The 22,436-nt window shown below is 41.7% G+C and overlaps 2 protein-coding genes and 1 long non-coding RNA gene across 7 annotated transcripts in view; all 3 read left to right on the plus strand.

Moving 5' to 3' along the window:
• The window catches only part of LOC104916166 (E3 ubiquitin-protein ligase TRIM39-like), a 7,426-nt gene extending 3,712 nt beyond the window's left edge, over positions 1-3,714 (plus strand). The window contains exons 6-10 of one of the 2 annotated variants that reach the window (XM_010727156.3): positions 483-503; positions 1,154-1,207; positions 1,586-1,606; positions 2,105-2,131; positions 2,853-3,714. In XM_010727156.3, the coding sequence (XP_010725458.1) occupies positions 483-503; positions 1,154-1,207; positions 1,586-1,606; positions 2,105-2,131; positions 2,853-3,406 (677 nt within the window). In that variant the 3' untranslated portion in view covers positions 3,407-3,714. The other variant, XM_010727157.3, reaches the window with a different exon arrangement.
• Positions 3,715-5,372: 1,658 nt separating this feature from the next.
• Positions 5,373-15,841, plus strand: LOC104916167 (butyrophilin subfamily 1 member A1-like). 4 transcript variants are annotated; one of them, XM_010727158.3, is made up of 6 exons: positions 5,374-5,555; positions 8,563-8,631; positions 11,247-11,315; positions 13,285-13,311; positions 13,799-13,825; positions 14,614-15,841. In XM_010727158.3, exons 1-6 carry the CDS (start codon positions 5,531-5,533, stop codon positions 15,180-15,182), a joined length of 786 nt encoding a protein of 261 aa, XP_010725460.1. In that variant the 5' UTR covers positions 5,374-5,530; the 3' UTR covers positions 15,183-15,841. The 4 variants fall into 4 exon arrangements, with proteins under 4 accessions (XP_019466773.1, XP_010725460.1, XP_010725462.1 ...); XM_010727159.3 differs by lacking the exon at positions 5,374-5,555 and adding an exon at positions 9,644-9,724; XM_010727160.3 differs by lacking the exon at positions 8,563-8,631 and having other exon boundaries at positions 5,375-5,555.
• A 2,751-nt stretch (positions 15,842-18,592) lies between these two features.
• Positions 18,593-22,436, plus strand: LOC109364595. The gene is made up of 5 exons (XR_002110497.2): positions 18,593-19,346; positions 19,726-20,188; positions 21,203-21,261; positions 21,826-21,867; positions 22,406-22,436. It is a non-coding gene; the product is annotated as an uncharacterized LOC109364595 (long non-coding RNA).

The raw sequence follows: 22,436 nt of genomic DNA on the forward strand, positions 1-22,436 counted from the left end.
TCTCTCTCTCTCTCTCTCTCTCTCTCTCTCTCTCTCTCTCTCTCTCTCTCTCTCTCTCTCTCTCTCTCTCTCTCTCTCTCTCTCTCTCTCTCTCTCTCTCTCTCTCTCTCTCTCTCTCTCTCTCTCTCTCTCTCTCTCTCTCTCTCTCTCTCTCTCTCTCTCTCTCTCTCTCTCTCTCTCTCTCTCTCTCTCTCTCTCCTCTCTTCCTCCTCCTCCTCCTTCCTTTCTTCCTCCTTCCTCCTTCCTTCTTTCTCCCTTTCTCCATTTCTTCCTTTTTCCTTTCTTTTTTTTTCCTGAAAGATTATTAGAAAAACCACAAGAGCTGTTTGGATCTGTTCTCTGTTTGGCCATTTAAAGTATCGTTTTGCAGCCCAAGATCCCTTGGAGGAAGGCATGGGTTCAAACTGGTAGATTGTATTACCAGAAATACTTTGTAACCCAGGGGTTATGCACTGACTGAAAGTGCTTTTGATCTTTTGCAGGAAAAACCCCTGCAGAAGAAGGTAAGTTTGTACAATCTCTGTGCAGAGTAGGTGCTAACAAAATAATGTATAGTTACTGTTTCTAATATCGACACTTCGCAGCTCAGAATGATGTTGGAGGGGCAAAAAGGAATCTAGTACAGCACCTGGTCAGACAAGCGTACCAACTAGCCAGACTTTGTCATCCTTTCTTTCTGAGATTCCTCCCAAGTCCACCTCAACAACTCCTTTCTACCTTCTAGCATTTCCCTAAGTATCCTGCACTAAATTTTGCCCAAAATCTCTTTAAAGCTTCCCATGAGAAGCTTTAAGCTACTCCTCCTTCTCCCCAGTCCTAGAATAATTTTACTCTCTTGTGGGATCCATGAAAATCTTTTTTTCCCCCTTTCTGAACAGTGAAGTCCTGGTTATAAAGGACTGCAAAGGACATTTGTTTCAAAGTCTTGTGGCTAAGCAGGTATTCCTTGCAGCCCATGGCTCTAAGGCACTAAGGGACATAGTTTAGTGATGAAACAGATTCGTGGTTGGACTTGATGATTTTGAAAGTCTTTTCCAGCCTAAATGGACAAATAATTCTACGATTCTATCGTTCAAATAATTAACCCTGAAAGTTGAACATTACATGTGTTTTTTTTTGTTTTGTTTTGTTATTGTTGTTTGCTTTTGTTTAGTTTCACCTTCAGAAGAAACCATTATCTCAGCTTCAGAAAAAGTTGATAAGACAGGTAAGTGAATCTATCCCCCACCTATTAGTCTTAAAGGAGCTTGCATAAGTGGTAAAAATTAAACAAAAAACGAATGCAACGTAATCAGTTCCATTGCGACACACTCTTATTCCTTCTGACCCTAAAATGCACTCTACTGACTTGCTTCTGATCCCTGCTGCTTGCTGTTTTCCAGGCTGGCTGATGTTCTTGTCTCATTTAATTTCTATTTTTCCCTCTTGGATGGCAGTTTAACTCCGAGATTTTTGTCCTAACCTTATATCTTCAAAAGACTACTTGCATCTCAATCAGCTATGTGTCTTCTTTTTCCTTAATAGAAATGCTGAGATCTTAAAAAATGTTTCAATTTAATTTAATGTGATTTATATTCTTTTGCAGAATCCGTAAGGAGAAGAATTGGTAAGCTTTTCCGACCTTTGATTTGATTTTTTCTCTGCAAGTAAACCACAGAAAAAGGGAGATTTTTGCAGTCAGGAGGTCCCAGACTATTCTCATAGCACTTCAGTGGGAAGGATTTTGAAGGTTATCATCTGTGATACGAAGTGAAATTGTGGTGGAAAATAACTTAAAAACTGCAGCAGAACGTGTAGTTAGGAGGTTGATGTGCGTCCTGTTCATATGAGCAGTTGAATTGTGTTCTGTGCCAGTCCTTTATATAATTTTTGATTGACAACCACATAATCTTGCAGACGACAAGGATGCTGAAGGCTCAGTTGGCTTGTCTGTGTATTAAGCTCTTGTGGAACGTATGGAGCAACTCAAGAGTGAGCACTGCCACCAGCTGTGGAGATGCCCACTCTAATCTGGAAGATCATTATTTTCCATTATGCAAATCCTCGCCTTCTGAGCTGATCTGACTTACTCACTATTTTCTCACTATTATGTCTTTATCTGCAGAATACCTGGAGAAACTCGTCTTTTGGGGTGAGAGCTCTTGAACTTGTTGGGAAGTGGGAGAATCCTGGGTAATGTTCTCACTCTGACAGCTGTATGTTGCATGTGGAACAACACCCAAGAATGAGTTGTCTCATTTGCTCAAAGTTTTGCTTCTTAAGAAATCTGTTGTGCACTAGTAACAATGCACAGGGTGCATTCGTAGCAGTGTGAATGCACCTTTTGCACATCCCAGAGTGCCACACATGCACACTTGAGTGTCTTCATTGGTGACAAACCTGCAGTACAAGCCACAGATTTATTCCCTTCTGAACTTAAGATCCCGTGCGACAACGACAAGTGTGTTCAGCCTGATAATTACCTTAATGATGGATCAAACAGAAAACGTGGTATCTTTGTGACAAAGACTGCTGATTTCATTTCTATAGATTTCCACCCATTTCCTCCCTTCAATCCCACTTTCTTGTCATTGCCATTACACTAGTGGTTACTGTCACCAGTGAAATCTTTGCCCTGCTGCAATGCACGTCTCTCTTCCCTGTATCAGCATGTCAGATACAGACAGTGTAGAGGGACTAAAAGTTGCCTCCACTGCACTTGTTTTTATTCATTGTGTAGGAGCTAAGGAAATAAGAATACAGTTGGTTGGGTTCTATTTTTTGCTTTTGGGGTGACGATTCAGATTGCCTGATTGACTATTATCCAGAGGAGGAAGAGCTAGTAAGATTATTTCTGCTTTTTTTTTTTTCAGAAAAAAATTCTGTAACCTTAGATGCTGACACAGCTCACCCTAGACTGGAAGTCTTCAATGAAGGAAAGAGTGTAAAGGATACAGGGACTATTAGAGATGTGGCCATGAATAGCAAAAGGTTCGACTCCCACATCTTCATCTTGGCAACTGAGGGTTTCAACACTGGCAAGCACTATTGGGAAGTGGATGTGGGAAAGAAAAATAACTGGGAACTGGGAGTAGCTTCTGAAGCTGTGACTAGGAAAGGGACAGTGATTCTCTGCCCCAGAAATGGCTTTTGGGTCATGGCACTGTCTGATGGGATAGAATATTGGGCCTGCACTGACCCTTGGACGCGTTTGAATGTAAGGTCGAAACCACAAAAGATTGGGATACTACTGGACATCTCAGCTGGACAACTATCATTCTATGATCCCCAAGGTCAAATGACTCTCTATACTTTCAACATTGCTGAGAGTGATAAGAAAGGGAAGTTCTTTCCCTTTTTTTCCTTGGGTAGCAGCGCTGGAAAGAAAGACCCTGAGCCAATAACGTTGTGTTCTTATGGTGAGTAGTCAGTGAAATCTGCTGTAGGCACTAACACATGTATCTTCATGGAGAAAACTATCTTGCTGCCTTGCCTCATTCTCCTTGTATCCTCATGCCACTGCTGATTTGCACAGACCTTGGAACAGATTATGTGTCCCTTCATTTGCCTACAGAGTGCCTCCATCACTTTAGGTCTTGTCAAGGTGAATCTTTATTGGGACTCTTGGGCTCATCACTACACATTGGAACTGCATCGTCATGTAGGTATTAACCTGTCAAACAATGATCTCCATTTTTGCTTTTAATGTGAAGAATAAAATCAGTATTTTCCCAGACTGATTTACTGGTGTTTGTTCTTTCCATAGCTTTCTTTCTACACAGCCTCACAGCAGGCCTTTTCTAAAGACTCCTTGGGTTATGTCCTAGAGTGGGGTGCGTCATGCGCAAAAACATGATTTGAAAGCTTTCCTAGAAAAAGTAATATTCTTCATGTGATTTCATCACTGTATCTCCAGTAAGGATAACGTGGTGGATTCCTGGAGAGGATGTTCTTTTAGCACAAGAACAAAGGGAAATTCCTTAGTATAATATTTTGGGAAAGGGTTCTGTAGATCTCTCTATTCTTGTATCACCACTCTTCCTACGACCTAGCCTTGTATGTTCCTAAGTGAAACATCTAGCTTTCAAAGGAATGCATGTCAGCCACTGTCCTTGCATGCAGATCACATCTTTTCCATGAATGCTTCGTTACCTCTAGATCTTGAAAAGCTGCGTGGTCAGAGGCAAAGGCCATCTTTGTCCTCACATGGGCCAAGTTTTGGTGTTGGTCTGGGCTCACCTTGTATGGAATTCCTTCTTCATGCATTTCTTTCCCTTGTCTGCTGATGACTATCTACTCATTAGTTCTGTTCTCCAAACGTTTTCCCCTGTACTTGTTGTTCAACTTCAAGCAGAAGACACCTGATTTGTTGCACACGGGGGGCAATTCTGCTATGCATCATTTTGGTTTTCCAAGGGTTTAGTGCTTGCTCTCTGCAGTGGTAGCTGAAAGCTCAGTGCTATGGCAGCAATGGGGTCTGTGGGATCCATTTCCCCATCAGTGACCAAACCTTCCAAACCTATTACCTGATCTTCTATGATTCTGGGTAATGCAGAGCTCCTGGTGTGAGTGCAACATATGTGGCTGTGTGTTAAACATTTGTGGTAGTGGTAAGGCTTGGAAGGATTTTTGTATTCCTGGAAGGTAGAAACAAAAGCAACCATGACAACAAAAGCAAAACTCACAAAACCAAACAGATGGCATTTGAAAAGGCTCGTGAATACGTACTTCAGAAAGGAAGCCCACTCCTGTTTCTAACAGTGACATTTGGATTACAGGGAAGGAGGTTATGAAGCATTTGGGCTCACATGTAGACCCTTGGATCCATTTGGCTAAGTGTGGAAAAATAAACAAGAAAAACATCTTCCTGGGCACCTCATCCAAGCAGCTCTCACTCCACTATATCCATCCACAGACTTGAAGTCACTGATCATTTGGAAGGAGTGTTTTATCCTTTCTTTTTGGTGTGTGTTCTTCTGCTAAGTAAATAGGAAGCCCCTAAAAACATTCTAATTTAAAGAATCACAAAAAAAAATATTCTAATTAAAAGGAATCAGGATGTGACATGGAGCTAAAATCACCAGATTTCCTATTCTGCCCAGAGCCTCCTCCTGGTGATGAGAAGCAGCATAGCTACAGCTGTGAAGTTGTTTCAACATTGTCTCCATCTTCTATATAATACATCCTCTCTCTGTCTTCCCACACTGAAAATCCTGTTTTTTTTTACTGAAGGGAAGATGTTAACTTTCTATTTCCACAAATTCTGCAATACCATTACAGCTGTACATGACTAGCATACCTCACATTCCCAATTTTCACTTGAAATATTCACTCTAACCCCGTTTTACAGGCAGTGGTTTAATCCTGATAATATGTTGACTTTGGACTTTGTTGGGCATGATTTCCTCAGTGCTGAGACAGTGCTTCTGAGTCACTGGTTACTAAGAAAAGCGTTTTCATTTGGAGAAAAGCAGAAAAGAAGGCTGAAAGTTTTCTCTGGATTTGTTGGTCTCAACTGAAGTGGAACTTGACTATTACTTAAAAGGAACAAATGATTTCTGCTTATAGGAGAACAGGTAAGAACGAACAGGAACATGGCACTAATGGACATGGTTGTGATGGGACTTGATAGGCCAAGTTGATGGTAGGGCATGATGGTTTGAAGTTTTTTTCTACCCTAATTGATTCTACAATTTTGCTATTGTTTAAAATGAAAAAAAAAAACAACAAACAAACAAACAAAAACCAATCTGCACATAAAGTCCATGCATCTTCTAAAATATGTACTTGGAGAAATATGGAAATATGGAGAAAGACAATAATGATGTAGTTAATGGGGTAACCTCTTGTTCTGACATCCTATGAAGACTGTTTTTTAGCTTCAAGTCATTTGCATGCAGCAAATAATGATGGAAGTAGCTCACTACTTCTCTCAGACTTTCCTTTCTCTTAATGTCAGTCACTGACAGAATTAAAGTTCTCTGTGTTAATTTGGCTGCTGCTGCTATCCCTATGGTGTGCATGTAATTTCATGAAGAATGTTAGATAATCCTCTGAAAGAAAAAGAAAAGAAACTGCTTATAAAACAGTCCATATTTTTGAAAAAGGAAGATTGCTAAAATGTCCACTTGCCACTGTTGTGTTTATGAAACGGAGTGCTGGATCATTTCCTTGTGGTGACCACTAATAAGCTCAGTGAGGTTGCATTATTTTGTTTTATTAACTGGCTAATATTTTTATTTCTGGGCTCTACGGTGAAATGTTGTCAGACGTAAATGAGTATCTAGAGAGTTTGGAAATTTAATTTGTAGTGGAAAAATGAATCCCTAGGTACAAGACCACAGAAGAAGTAATGGCTTTTAATACAGTTTCTTGTAAGGTCTCCTTACCAAAAAAGACTGGGGGACTCCAGGAACCTGTTCTTTATTCCCATCTTATTTACATCAAATTCCAGCTCAGGAGCAATAAACAAAACCAGAGGAAGAGAGAATAAAATTAAGAAATCTAGAATTACAAGGCTCAGCATGGAACAAGGAGTGATCTTCATATGAGGATCAATGATATAGCTAAAGGATTTTCAACTCAGAAATGAACTAGTAAAATGAATAGGGAACTGTTTCTCCCAGCAGAAGCTGCTGCAGTCATGAAGGGAAAGAATTACATTGTGGATTCAAAGCCAAATATTTTCCCCGTGGTTACTGCTGTGTTGTGATACTCACTTTGGCAGAGTTGTGGGATTGACATTTCCTCAGAAAAGATATGGGGAGCTCAGCACAAAAGAAAACAAACAAAGCCCTAAAACATCTACCTAAATTGAATGCAAAAGTAGGATTCATCCAGTGAAATGTCAGTCTGTAGTGGAGATTTTCACATCTGAATTAGGCGCTCTGACTTCTGTTAATATACAGAAGTGATCAGCATTGGAGTGGTAGTCATATCATCCTGAAGAGTATATCAAATAAAAGCCCCATGAGTCTTGCTTCCTCCACTCTCACTTTCAACCAGTAAAAAACCATTTCACAACAGGGTATTACTTGGGGTGATGATTATTTTCCATTTCCTTCAAACTATGGCACCTGAACGCTTCATGTGGGCTATGGTACCACCAAGAAGAAACGTTCCAAATGCTAGCTTGTACTGTTAATTATGAATAATGCTCCAACAGTGTCTATTTTCCTTTTCCTTAAAGAGTTCACTTTATTGGTCTTTAAAGTAGGGAGACTTGAAAGGTTGAAGTCTTTGTCCCTTCAAATGTTTGGTACTCACAATAAACGTGATACAATACGTGACCATGATGAATGTTTAGTACTCTCGAGGTGTAACGTGGCAGGCAGATAAGCATCACACAGCTAATTGCTCACTCCCTCACAGTGGGATGAGAGAGGAAAGGTCAAAGTACAAGAACACGTTGGTTAAGAATGGTTTAATATGAAAGAAAGGGGAAAATAAAGACAGAAGAAAAACAAGCAATTGCTCATTAGACCAGATGACAACTAGAAGTCCCTTAAGCATTCCATGACTCATCAGGGTTTTGAAAAAGAAGACAGGGAATTGCATTTTTTATGGATGGATGTTATGGGAATTCAAAGAGGGACCACAAAAAAAAAAGTTACCTTGGGGAGTAGCAGAACAAGAGCAAAGCAGAACATATTGTTTCATCTTGTGACTAGTGTGCTGGCAATCTGTATCAATGTCAAAATTAGAATGAGTAATTTGAAACAAACAGAAAGGGGAGCTGGTGAGGAAACACCAGAGAGAAAAATTTATTTGGGCTGAGTCATGTTCTTCCTCTGCCTTGGAGAAATTAGTGAAGATGGCTGAAAGGATTAATTATTGCTTGAAACATTCTACCTTTCTGTGGATCACGAAAAAAAATAAATAAATCATCTAACTGAGATAATGTTGAAACAGCAAATAGAGTAATGAGGGTTATTTCTAACTTTGAGAGAGGAGTCAAAGAGAAGAATCGAAGTCTTTTCTCTAAGAGGGACATGTAACAAAATTACTGAAAATCCCATTATTTTTATGGATAAAATTATGCAACGCACAGGGTATGCAAATATTCATAAGCTGGATTAAGAATGGAGAGAATGGATGGAAGAGAATGCACTGAAGATAGCAATTATTGTTTGGACTTGGCCTGAAGGTAGCTTCCAGGAATTAGCATAATCAAAGACATGGAATCTCTGTGACTTTCCATGCCTACAACATGACCAAGGAATCAGAAACCACACAGAGGAACGTAACAGTGTGCTGACTTGATCTTTCACTTTCAGTGACAGCCATGGCAGAAAACCACAAGTTCAAATTACAATGTATGGCACGGGATGGAATAAAAAAAGTTTGTGCCATCAGGTTATGGACATTCATGGCATTTCATGCTCCTTCAGCATGAAAAAACCTGACTGAGAAGAGAGTTTGGGGGGCTTTGCAGTTCTTATCCAACTGATCCACAATAGGTCATTTGAATGGCATTCATTCCTTTAAGAGCAATAATAGCATTTTTCTGAATCATGTACTCAAGAATGGGTATACCATAGGATGCAGTTCCTTTGTTTCACCCAATTCTAATTAAATTTTTAGTGAGTGACATGGTGGAGAAGATGAAATCCTCACTGAGCAGAGTACTACCAACTTTCTGTATCCTATCAGGTAAGGGCAGTTGGATTTCCAATCCAAGTCTCTTTGGAATAAAAAAGAACAAGACTGGCAACTGTCTTTGTCAATGGAGCTATGGGGCTGTGGACCTGGTTTGGAGAATGGAGCGGAGGCAGAGTGGGGATGGCAAGAAAAGTACCAGAGCTCACCAAATATAACCATCTCTGGTGGTTTTCTTCTTTTTTTGTGACCAAGCAAGCATTAAAGTGGATGACCTCAAGAGCAGAAAAATCCAGTGAGGTGCTGAGGTGGCTTTGGAGGGGTCAGGATGAATCCCAGCCAAGCACAGGCAATTCCTGTACTGCAAGGGTGTATCAGAGTGGTTTTAATACTGAGGGAGGATACTTGGAGATGAGGTGATGTTCCTAGAGTGGATGCGTGTCTGAATGATTGTACAGTGCTCAGTGTTTCTATTAACATGCCCATTAGATGAAGGACGGGGAGGGAAGGATCTCTGCTTGGTGCTCTGCATTCCCTAGAGCTGCAGGTGGGAATCTCCATTCTAAAGACAGATTCTGGTGTGGAAATTGCATGGTGCACAACCTCTGTTTGAAGTGTAAGGACTGTATGAAGCCCTCTTGTCACAGTCCACATGCCTAGCTATTGGTGGTAGAGATGAGCCATGTGGGAGCTTGTTGGATGAGGAAATGGCTTGCTGTAGGCCTTGGTGAATGTGGGCAGAGAGCTCTTCCTCTTGGTCTTGCACAGGCAATCTACTGTCAGAGTAGGAGGAAGGGGAACGAAGTAGAAAACATGACTATGAGAGTGAAGTGAATACATGAGAATAGTGCATGGGGCTTTACCATGAGTGTTTCTCAGATTTTGGGGTGCTTTGCAGCATAGAAAGGAAATGCTGCCAACATCGTAGTGCTAAGAGGAAGTCAGGAGGTTTAGCTTGTAAGCTGCTTTGACTGCCTATGTCTTTCCATGCCCATGACATGACCTGAGGACGGAAAGCTACAGGACAGGCTTTACCCTTTTCTTTCATGTCCATTATTTCATGCAGTAATAGACATGGTGAAGCTGAAGCTCTCACTGATTTACAAATGACTGTGCAGCATGCTACCAACTCAATTCTTCTCATCAGGTAAGGGTAGTTGGATTGCCAAGCTAATTCTCTTTGGCTAAGCATCATTTATGGGTGTGTGGCTGTGGTGAGGGTTTGGTTTTCTCCTATCTGCCTTTTAATTGTTGGGACTTTTCCTGTCTGGGATGTGATCAGGCCCTGAAAAACCTGAAGTTGGTCTTTCAGTTTTGCTCCTTTTCTACATGATTTCCAGCTAATGATCTGGCAGAAACACTCCAGCATTCAATTTCTGACGCATGGAGTTATATTCTGGGAAGATGGTATTTCCCATTTGGGAGGACAGTTTTGGCAGATGAAGTACATTCTGTGGGCATGCCAAAGAGACCTCATCAGCGGTGGAATGTGTTTTCTGTTATATCATATTAGTGGTCAGTGTCAAGGGAAGAAAGGGGAGGAAGAACAGAAAGTTGACATGGGAATTAACAAGCATTTTCAGTGCTCACTTGCCTAGAAGGCGCTGGAAGGACCAAACAGAAACAACTATCAGCTACTAGTGAAGAATTTTTCATAGGAGTCTGGCATTGGCATGGATAGAATTGGATCCTTTCTGATACTTTACAAGCTGCAAGAGAGCCAGGAGGCGTGGAATAAGCATGAGTGTGTGAGAAAGGGGTGGGCATAGGGGAAGGGCAGGAGGCTGACTGATGGCAGTGCGCTACACCAAGAGCTGAGGTCTGTCTTGGTTTCTTGGACAGAAATTTTGATGCAAATCTGGCTTAGGCGCAGGGTGAAGGGAATAGTTGTTGCCAGGACTGCATACAATGGGATGGAAGAGAGAGATTCTGCTGCTGAGCACCCAGAGAGCACATTTGAATCTCGTTTTGCTTTGCCTGTGATGTGATCAGGCCAGGGAAAGAGGTGGTATGGTCCTTGACACTTTGATCAATTCCACTTCCACTTTCAGTGACTGACAAAGCAGAAAAGGTCGCACCTGCAACAGACTATTTGTGAATACAACCAAAGGATAATTTTCCATCAAGTCAGCAAAACCATTATCCATGGGAATGTCGAAGATGTGATCAGCTGTGAGCACTGTTTTAAGATCTGGTGGGCATATGCTTTAGTAGGAGAAAAGGGAAGTGAAGAAAAAATAGAGGCTAATATTTCCAGGGTTAATAACAGGTTTTATGAAGACTTTATTTTCTTGCTTGCCTTGAAAGAGCAACTGGGCCCATGCATGAGTGGTTATCATCTGTAGAGAGAGAAAGAATATCATTTGGAGAGAATGCTGATCTCGGGCAGGAAGCGTGACTTCTGTCTGGAGTAAGACAGTGTTTCAGTTGGGAAAGAACTTAAGGACGTCTAGTTCAGAGGCAGCAAATCCTTGACACGTGAGAACATCTAGGTGGATTATTTGTAGGTCTTGTTTCTCTCTTGAATTTCTGATACGGATTACATTTGCGTGCAGACACGAGTCACTGCCGTTGTGGGTCATGTCAGAAGGATCATCCGTTGAGTTTGCACTCGCATTATACTTCTACTTCCTTCCTTACTTTTCATTCTTTTCTGCTTACCTTTTCAGGGATTGGTGTATTACGGAGGTTCATTTACTCATGGAAGAACAAACCTGTGCATCAGTTTTCCCCTTCAGGTAATCCTAGTTTTAGTGTTAATCACTTTTCCTTGGTTCTTCCAAAGACCTTTTCAGCAGCAGGACCTATTCAGTGGTCTTTTCTGGGAGAGCAGAAAGAGTCCGAAGAAGAAGCAGCAAAGGTAGCTTTTAGCAATCCAAGGCAGTGCTACAGGCTTGGGGCAGAGTGTCTAGAAGACTGCTTAGAGGAAACAGATGTGGGGGTACTGGTCGATACTCTGCTGAACATGAGCCAGCAGTGTGCCCAGGTGGCCAAGAAGGCCAATGGCATCCAGGGTTGTATCAGGAATAGCACTGTCAGCAGGAGCAGGGAGTGATCATCCTTCTGTACTCAGCTCTGGTGAGGCGGTGAGGCCGCACCTCGAGTGCTGTGTTCAGTTCTGGGCACCTCACTGCAAGAAAGACATTGAGGCTCTGGAACGTGTTCAGAGAAGGGCAACAAAGCTGTGAGTGATCTGGAGGACAAGTGTGATGGGCAGCAGCTGAGGGAACTGGAAATCTTCAATCTGAAGAAGAAGAGGCTCAGGTGTGACCTTATTGCTCTCTAGAACTGCCTGAATGGAGGCTATGGTGAGGTGGGGTTGGCCTCTTCTCCTATGCAAGTAGTGACAGGATAAGAGGGAATGGCTTTAAGTAGTGCCAGGGGAGATTTAGGTTGGATGTTAGGAAATTTTTCTTCTCTGAAAGCATGGTCAGGTGCTGGAATGGGCTCCCCAAGGAGGAAATAGAGTCATCAACCCTGGAAGTGTTCAAGAGATGTTTGGATATCATACTACAGCACACGTTTTAGTGGGAGCTATTGCTGATAGGTGAACGGTTTGACTGGGTGATGCTCTTAGAGGTCTTTTCCAACCGTGGTGATCCTATGATTCTGTGATTCTCTGGTTCTACTTAAAAGCTGCTGTTAGAGTGGTGCTGGTGAGTGACTGCAGGCATGCCTGTGACCTGCACAACATATCTTCTTGTTTCCTGTATGCGAGCCTGAGTGTATAAGAGTGAAACGTGTGCCTTAGAATCGGCTTAATCAGAGACTCGTGGTCTGATGTGCAGCTGGTGAGATACACTAGAAGTGAACTACTGTGGAGGCTCTAAGTTAAAAGGGTAACAGGAATAAAGGCTCTCAGGAGAGTCAGCAGATTCTGAACAAGATTCATTTGACGCACATTTCTCACAAGGTTTCGGATAAATATCTGCCATGTTTGTACAATTATGAACATCTTGTGTGCTGAACAGGTTCTAAATGGCAGATGTTTAGCACACAGAAGATGAATAGAATATTTTTTATATTTCCAGCATTCTTCAGGTTTCTCGTTATTTTGTCATTGACGAAGAAAACTGTCTGTGTTTTTACATATTCTTTGAATTTCATCATTCTCGTTCATGCAAATGCTTTTACAGTGTCATCCACTGATGTACTCCTATTGTTAGAACAATGCTTGGTGTAGATAACTCACAATCATTGCTCAGAACAATCCCATGCCACTTATAAATTCTTATGCTCAGAGGTACTGACATAGATTAGCAAGTGCTTTCTCTAAGGAAGTCATGTTTCCTCTTTTGAATAATTGTTTGCATGGCTTCTGTGCAGTCTGCTGAGCTCAGTCTTGGCTGTCATGGAAGCAAAGAGCTACACTGAAGTTTCTGAGCACAGTCATGGCATTCTTGCTGCATGCCACCGGATTTCCTTACTGATGTACTTGCACTGTATGATATGGATGTGTTGGAGATGGCTAGAATATGTGGAGACTCTTTTAAGAAATGGTTTTCAAGTGCCTTGTACCTTATTTGCTCACATCCATTCAGCTGAGACACCAGCTGACCATCCTTTTTCTACTCTGTTCTGGGTTTCTACTGGAGTCAGGAAACTAATCCCCTATCGGATTCCCTGAGATGTTTCTGAGATGCAATTGGAGCCCTGTGCCCCATTCCTGGGGAAAAAGAAAGCTAATTGTTTTTTTCTCTCTTTCAGATTATGACAAACTGAGGACTGAATTAGGTAGGAGAAGCCAATTGCTGACTTCTGAAAATATCACAAAACCCGCAGGGAAGATTCACACAGAAAAATACCAGAAGGCAAAAGCTATGATAGGTCACAGGCTTGATTTAATACACTATAAGGGAAAGGTTCCAATGGAGAAGACCTACAAGCCAGTAGTTAATACTTGGGAAGAGGTTTAACTGTTGGTGATGAAAATTTATCCCTATATTAAAATGATCTTTGGCAAAGACTCCAAGGCCTGAAAGAGCACTGAAACTCAAACTTCATCCTCCAATCCAGTGGAAACCAGAGATGCCTCACTCTGGCAAATTATTTTCATGTTCCCCATTCTCTCGCCAATGCCACTGAGACTCCTTCTGTTCAGAAATCTGCTTAGGTTTCAGGTTGGGTTAGAGACCTTTCTAACAGTGGGTTGGTAGACAATGTGGGCTGTGTTTTAGTGTGACAGACACACTTACTACCTATGTTACTCATTTTCCTACAGAACTTGTGAAACGACAACGCTACAAAGGTGAGAGTAAAACTACTTGTGGTCCTGAGCCCTTTGATCACAACAGCAGTTTGGAAAAATAGCATTTTCCTTAGAGAGCAGTTCAGAGAATATTTCTGTCTATGGAACGATGATTTCTTCCCTTTCAGAAGCTGTTATTACAGCTAAATGGCATTCTTTCCCCTTAGGAAGAAAGGCCCTTTATATCTTTCTTTATTTATTTAACTGTCAGCATGAATGAAAGACTTACTTTGAAGATTTTAGTTGGAGCAGTTCCATGGAACCTGTTATGACTCCCAGTTAATTAGCACACTTCTGACCATCAGAAAACGACCCAAGCTGGGTTTCAGCTGTGTTTTGCTGTAATGTAGCCCTATATTTGACCATGATAATTTGATAACCATAATTAAATGAAAGGTTGTTTTGAGCTTTTGGCTTTACCAACAGGGGAATGTGAGGCAACGTATTTTCCCTCATGTCATATCTACTGACCTTCAAAGATGAAGGGACAAGTTTATAAATCTCTCATGCTCCACCTTGGAGCTGTAACTTGGAAATAGATAGGCATCTGCTAGGTGTTTATTATTTGTCAGATAGCAGCCACCCCAACATGGGAGACAAGAGGCATAGGAATAATAATAGTAATAGGAAAGCAGAGTCTGGAGGTGTCTTTAAGCAGGAGGGTCTTACATCTGGCAGGGGTGGTGGAGAATGAACAAGTAAAACGTGGATGAAGTGACACAACAGAAAGCCTCAGTAAATCAGACCTTGTGATTCCTGCTACTTACAACATGACTTGATCATTGCAGTTGATGTCACCCTGAATGCTGACACGGCTCATCCCAGACTGGAAGTGTCTGAAGATGAGAAGAGCATGAATGATACCGGTGTGATCAGACAGGTGCCCAGCAAGGAGGAGAGATTTGATTGTCACATTTTTGTGTTGGCAAAGGATGGATACACATCTGGGAGACAATACTGGGAAGTGGATGTTGGAAAGAGAAGAAACTGGATGTTGGGTGTTGCTTCTGAGTCTGTGGCTCGTAAAGGGACCGTGACTGTATCCCCAAAGAATGGCTTTTGGGTCATAGGGTTAGCAGATGGGCAAGAGTATTGGGCCCACACGGATCCTTGGACTCGTTTGACAGTGAGTGGTAGACCACAGAAGATTGGGATCTTCCTGGACATCTCTGCCAACAAGCTCTCATTTTACAATGTCAAAAAGAAATTGGCTTTGTACACTTTTACCAATCTTGGTGATAGCAGACTGCAAAGGAAATTTGTTCCCTTCTTCTCAACAGGTTCTGGTGTTTCAGTGCTTGACACTGAGCCATTGAAAATCGTGCAGGGGTTTGATGATGACTGGTTGTATGACTAAAACACAGAGGTGAGACCAGACTGTAGTCAAAAAAAGCCCCTGATTTTGTATTTTTCCAAGAGAAACTGTCTACGCATCCCATTACTTTCATGAGATTGAAAGTAAATATTTCAGTAACTGTTTCCCTTTATTTTAGAAAGCATTCCAACAATCCTGAGAGGGTACATTTAGAAAGAATATAAAGAAGGAATTCCTCACTGCGATCATAGAGAGTCAGTGGAAGACAATACCCTGAATAGCTGTGACTGCTCTATCGACAGAATTGCTCTAAGTGAGGTTTGATAGGGTTTGAGCAACCTGCTCTAGAGGGGAGACGTCCATTTCCATGGCACAAAGGTTAGACAAGATGATCTGTAAGGGTCTCTTCCTAATCAAATTATTCTAAGCAGGTAAAACTGTAATAACAAGTAGAGCGTGGTGTGAAGGAAGATCATGAGAAGCAATTTGTGGCAGATTTTTTTGGCAGAAGCCCAGCAGCAGGCATGGGAAAGTTAGGAGACAAAGATATTATGCCACGCACACGAAATATATTCTTTTGTAATATTGGAAGTTCATGTTAACATCTATTAGAATTTGAATGAATGCAAGTATGGTAATGTTACCGTATAACTTTATGTAATCACAGTTTAAATAGCAATAAATGATCTCTTTTTCGCAGATATTTGTCCACAGATCTTACTATTTTCTGGTTTCTTTTGTTAATCCTATAAACATCCAAGGGGTTTACAGAATGACTAAGGTTAGAAGGAACCTATGGAGGTCCTCTGCTGTTCAATCAGGGGCACCCAGTGTAGGAGGAGTTGGCAAAAATGCCTTCAGACTGCACGGATTAACAAGAAGATCCTGGCCAAACTCAAACAGAAGAAGAAAGCCTACAGAGTCTAGAAGAAAGACAGGTAACTGGGATGGAACACGAGACATTGTTCATGTAGCTAAAGATCATGTTAAGAAAGCTAAAGCCCAGATAGTGTTAAAAACTTGCTGTCTGCACTCTTTGTTTCTTACAGCCTTAACCCTAACAAGGTTTTCCCATCCCTCCTCTTCCCCCCCTCCCCCCCCCTTTTTATTCCCATCTTGTTATTTTGCCTGATATCACTCTCCTTGCTTGGTATCTGCAAACCCTGAAAATCATGGTAGTGACACGTGGATCACAACATGAAATGGGCATGAAAATTGCCCATCTCTCCCCAGTTCAGTTTCTTCACTTCATAGTGGAGAAAAATAATTGTAATGTACAGGAAAGTAGATCGCAGTGATTTCGTATTGATAAATATGATCTAGCAATACAAGTGCCAGGACACTACACAGCCAATCGATACGCAACCTTTTTGACTGATTGGTGTAATCCCCATTTCACCTAATTTGAACCTCACACTCAGTAGTATTGAACCAGTGCTCTCCATTTTAACTCAAAATTACTGTTTCCTGTCAAAAATTCTTCTCTGGGTCAGGAGATAAAATTGCTGAAGATATATTCTCTAACTTTTCTACCTGCACAGTTTCCTATAGGAAAATCTAATTTGTAGTTAATACCCAGCACAGGAAATCTCCTTTCTAGGGGATATTTCAGCTGATTCAGCCAATTTCAGTTGATTCATCTAGTTCATTTGATTCACTTTCTGCATGCTGTAGAGCAGATTACATTAGAGCAGTTCTTGCCTTTCAAGTCCATAGTCAAGATTTTGTGTGAGGGAAGTCAGAACACTGATAACTGCCTTGATTTGTGTTTCCAACTCTGAAAAAGAGTTTGGAGTTGTGATTCAAGGAGATGTTGGATACCTACAAACTTCTGATCCAATAAATTCTTCATGTCCTGATGGCTGAATCTAATCCCAACCATCAGTCATTTGATCAGAAGCCATTGTGATTACCTGAGGTGAGCAAAGTAGAAGATATTCATGAATACCAGGCACTGGTATTCCTTTCTCACAGCTATTGATAGGTAGGATCACATGGAAGACTGGCAGGAAGGGCAAAGTGAAACAGAAGAGCTAGCAATTCATTAGGATGACAAGAAGGAGACAGAATGGGGCAACTCTGAGCTCACATGGGGAAAAATACACATGGAATGTAGAAACAGGGACAAACAGCCAGAGGAAATGACCAAAAACTATGCATGCTTGCATGGTTAAAAAGAGGAAGAACACAACTTGGCCTGGATTGGAAATGGTGTGGGATGTGAAGGTCATCCTGAAAGCTCAAAGAAATCTTAGTTCTGCTGCCAAAGGGTGAGAGTGAACTAAAGGTGACATGCCTGGGCTCTCATATAACCACAAGAGCGCTTACACTGATGGACGCAGAGCGGTGACATTACACACCTTCGCTTTAGGGAACTCATCCTCCACAGCAACTGGGATAATGTGTATCTTGGCAATTACCAAATCAGGCTTTGACCAAGGTACCATCACAAAAGGTCATAATCCACCAAAGTAAACCCCAACAAAATAACTTCTCCAATTTATAAGACTTCTACTCATTCTCGGTATGGGAAAATGGTATTCACTTCTTGGGGTGTTTGGTCAGAGACATACAAAGAACAGTGGTCCACTTCTTTTTAATTTCATTCTATAGATTTTAACTAAATAATGATTTCTGATTTTTTCTATTTCTATTTCGTAGTCAAAACACTTAGAGAAAGAATGTTCTGATTGCCTAATGTTACTTTGTCAAGTGTGGTGAAACTTTTTTGCAAGTTTCAAGTGGAGGACATTCAGGTCTCTCCTACTGCAGATGAAAACAGCAAAAGAATAAATGCAAAAATGTTACGCTTCTTAAAGATACCTGGCCATCATCCTGTGTCAGAGCACAGCAATAAAGAAAATTTATAGAGATGGTTTTTTGCTGACAGTTCAAATGCAACTGGGAAAAGATTTGGATTTCCTAAGACTGGTTCTATCCATCTTGGAGCAAACCTGAAAACTGTGTTTCTCTGGTCCCACCTCATCAGTAGATGCGTAGAACACAGTCAGCAGTAGGCAAAGAGTGCTTTGATGTCATCTTAGAACTGATGTACGTCTGGGTAGAGAAATCACACCCTGAACTCAGAGCTCACCCATTCCCTTTGTCATGGTCCTTCTCCTGGTGTAGAACGATGGATGCTGTCAGATATTTGTTAAACCTCATTACTTCCAGGCACTTCTTTCAGTATAGAGTGAACAAGCTGAATAAAACTTTCTACATCTACTGTCCTGCAGCCCAGCTGAACTCAAAAGCCAACTGAGTCGAAACACAGAGACCTCTTGAGATTTCTGGAAATGTTTCCAATGATGTTTGGGTGACCAGTGGCACATAAATCACTGTCAGAGTCAGTACTTCAAATGAAGCAAGCTGCCCTGTCCACCAGCTCCCATATAAGTTACACTGTCATCCTGTTTCTTCACCTCCTGAGCACAGCCAGCTGCTTACCATTTCTTTAAATCAAACAGCCAGACATTATTTCTTGCCAGACAAAACTCACCATAGTTGCTTAATTAAATGAATAGAAAGAAAACATGTAGAAGTAAACCTGTCCCAGCAGCAATCACTGCCAGCCTCAGGTTTGCTTCTTGGTTTCAGATTTCTCTTCCTGATATACACAGATAACTATATAATGCAGGCAGCATTAAGTATGTGGACTTCAGCCTTAATTACCAGTAATGAGGCTCATAAAAATTTTCCCATATAGGATGAAGGGCAACTGTTCAAGTACACACTGCAGGATACACCTGGAGAGTGTGATGGAAGTTTTCTGGTCTACTACTTGACCATTTGACCAGAGGAGGGGCTCTGTGGATTCTGGAATTAAGGGTATTTCTGTGATTGCATCTAGACTGCAACAGCAAATCTGGGACATTTCTGAAGGCCCTAACTACCACTGCTTTTGGAGAAGACAGGAGAGAGGATGCCCTGCAATGAACATCTTCCAGGCTTACTATTACCAGAGGTACAGAGCTGCCATGTGCCCTCATGAGGATACTTGACCCTGCAGCCCCCACAAGAGCTCCCTCCCAATCCCCAATTATGCTGCAGAAACTTTGCATGAAACTGTAGTTTCAAGACTTCATTATTTCTAACCACAACCATTCAAAAGGCATGTGTACAAGATCGTGCTGTCTTCTCTTTGCAGAACTGAGAAAACAAACAACTCCCGAGCATATAAAGTCACACTGCCCCATTTTATAGCAGGTACTCACAACCTCTGTAACACTAAACCACAAATGCTTTTGCTTTTTGCCCTACACACATTAGTTTAGTGAGTGAAGTGTTTGTACGGGATAGAGAGTACAGCTAGGAATGCAGAATTATTGTGAGCCTAAGGAATTGTGAAATAAACTCTGCTTAGTTTCTGTGGTACCACAAAGGTGGTAGTCACCATTCAAGAAATGCTTAGATGTTCTGTTAAGGGACATGTTTTACTGGGGAAATATTGGCAGTAGGTGGAAGTTTGGAGTGGATGACCTTGGAGGTCCTTATCAACTTTGGTGGTTCAATGATTCTATGCTATGAAAAAGGAATAAAGGATGGGTTTTTCTCCTTCTGCTAAGCTCGTTTGTGTTTTTTTCAGTGTCTGTTCAAGGATTTTTCAAGAAAGTCATCTCTGTCCTTTGTGATATCAGTGGAGTGAACTATTCCTGAAATTACAGCTGTTTTTCTCTTCGGGGTCAACCTGCACTGTGTAGGAGCCATTCATATGTTATCCATACCAGAGGCATATCTAAGATAACTCCACCTGCACATCATGTATGTCCTGCAAATGTTCTTCCTCACAGTACAAGCAGGTATTCCTTAAAAAGAAACACAACACTCAAATAAGAATTATATTTGGAACAAGACTTGCCCAGGGTGATAAAAACTCTTCTGCCAGGCAGTGAAAGGGCAAGGGCTGACATCTGAGCAGTTTTAATGAGTTTCCTGTAACTGCACAAAGTCCAACGGCACCCTATGCTTCCAGTAACTGCATTGTTTTACTTCAAGTGAAAGCCAGTTCAGCCAAGAAGAAACACCACTGAGGTGAGAATTCTTTCAAGGTAAGTTACTGTATCTTTATATAAATTCAGCATTATTCTCTAAGAAGGCATCGCTCTTTGGCCAGGAAAAAAATCTCTCAGAATGCCGAGTGTTCTATGTGACCTGGTGTTCCTTTCTGACTACGGAGGAAAGGAATGTAGTCTAAAGGAATGAAGCTTTATTTAACTGTGTTAAACCCCTGCGGAGAAGGATTTGGGGATCCTGGTGGATGAGAAGCTGGACATGAGCCAGCAAGCCAGCAGTATGTGCATGCAGCCCGGAAGGCCAACTGTGGTCTGGGCTGCATTAAAAAAGGGGTGGCCAGCAGGGAGAGGGAGGTGATTTTCTCCCTCTACTCAGCTCTTGTGAAGCCTCATCTGGAGTACTGCAACCTGGCCTGGGGCCCCAAGCACAAGAAAGATATGGACCTCTTGGAATGGGTCCAGAGGAGGCCAACTGAGATGATGGAAGGATAGAAGAAAGCACTACCTGTGCCTCGGATACGCTAACCAATTGCCCCAGTAGTCCAAAGTCTCTCTTGCTTGCTCTTGGGCTTCTCTTCTAAACCAAATCTGTACTGCCCATGTTGTCAATTGAAAAGTAATTCTCCTCTCTTTGTCTCGACGAGGAGCTTTGTTGTTCTTTTTTCCTTCCCAATTAGCAGAGGAGGGGAAACGGGATAGACTGGCTTGGTGATGCCAGTCCAGGCCTACAAGCCACAGTCCTTTGAAAATAGTTTGGTCAGGATCACTCCCAGCCCTGGAGTTAGTTTGAAGGGAAAGGCGGAATATGACTACATTCTCTGCCTCAGTGGAAAAGAGTGGCAGGTGTCAAGTGCCTCCTGCTGCACCCTGCAGATGCCGGAAGTGTTTGGCATTTTGACCATTTGTGTGAGTGTAAGGATGATCAGACAGCTGCACTGTCCCTGAAGCGTGGTAGTGACCAGCATCTGGTCATCCCACTGACTCTGCCTGCTGTTCTCCTGGCCTGTGGCAACCACAAGGTTCTGAAAAATATTTTCCTTTGTCTTGCAGACTGGCCTTTTAGAAAAGGATTGGAGAAAGCAGAAAGCAGGAGATGTCTTGGAAACCAGGTAAGAGTGGAGTTTCTTGTGTGTTTAGACACTATGTAAGAGAAAGCAAACCTGGGAGTGTTATGAAAAGTCCAGGACTTCAGGGGCTCATTAAGGCCTTCCGCTTGCCTCTTGCCCCTCTTCTGTTCACAGAAGCATCATCCCAGGTCACTTTAGCTACAGGGAATGTGACTGCTCTCCCCTTGGTGTACAGCAGGACACTTGTGTCCCAAGAGAGTAAGGTAGAAACACAGAGAGCAACAGCCAAGCAAAATCACGCTAAGAAGATCATAGGGAAGGGCAGCACAGAGGATGAATCTCCCAGTCCTAGCAATGCTATGTCTTAATTTTACCCAATTAGAATGAAGTGATTAGCATTGCAATTAATTTCAATACGTTTCAGTGTGAGTGGATGAGTATGTTAAAGATGCTACAGTGGCACTGACAAGAATTCTATGTGCAGCATGGGAGAAATGTCCCTGGATATTCTCTGACATATTCAACGAGCTGTCCGCAAGATGCCTTTTCTACTAATTTTATTTTTCTTGTTTCCATATTTCATAATTTATTCATTTTGCATTGCAGAACTTCCTCTCTCTGCGCCTGCTATAACGATACGTGAGAGTGGTAAGGTCAACATGGAGAGTCGGTATAATTCTTATGAATTATGACAGTATAGAAAGAGTGCTTGTTGCCAAATATAGTTTTGGTAGTCTATGCCACAAATACACATTTTCGAAGTGATCTTTTGTCTTTATAATGTGGACACCGGGAACCAGACATATACAAGCTAAAGATGCATAAATAAGAAGAGTCTCATAAAGAAAAAAGGCTTCTAAGATCACACCGTACAATCTAAACTCTTTCATTGCATAAGAAGCCTGAAGCTTTAATAAAAGACATTCATTCTGTCACTGGAACTGTTAATATGCCTTAAAACTACATGTTCTGTATTTCACACTAAAGCAGTGACACAAAGGAGTCTACACTCAATTCAGTGAGACCTGGCCAACATCAGACTGTATTTTCTGTGTTCCCAACTGGAAAACAAATGAAGCCTTAGGAAGAGTTCATGATCCACTTGGAGGCATCCCTGATCTAATTGCTATGGGTACAAATTGCTTTTCCTATGACTGTTGATTAAAACCCTGATTGCCTTTTCCAGCTTTCAGCAATGTACCACAGCCTGCCACTCA

This window comes from Meleagris gallopavo, unplaced genomic scaffold (genome assembly GCF_000146605.3).
Source record: "Meleagris gallopavo isolate NT-WF06-2002-E0010 breed Aviagen turkey brand Nicholas breeding stock unplaced genomic scaffold, Turkey_5.1 ChrUn_random_7183001874166, whole genome shotgun sequence".
Taxonomy (NCBI): domain Eukaryota; kingdom Metazoa; phylum Chordata; class Aves; order Galliformes; family Phasianidae; genus Meleagris; species Meleagris gallopavo.

What these genes read in the sequence shown, in the direction of transcription:
- LOC104916167 (XM_010727158.3), top strand. Translation starts at nt 5,531, where the DNA reads ATGATTTCTGCTTATAGGAGAACAG. An exon ending in AACTTTCTGTATCCTATCAG is followed by an intron (nt 8,632 to 11,246) that starts GTAAGGGCAGTT and finishes TTACCTTTTCAG; the next exon opens with GGATTGGTGTATTACGGAGG. An exon ending in GAAACGACAACGCTACAAAG is followed by an intron (nt 13,826 to 14,613) that starts GTGAGAGTAAAA and finishes TGATCATTGCAG; the next exon opens with TTGATGTCACCCTGAATGCT.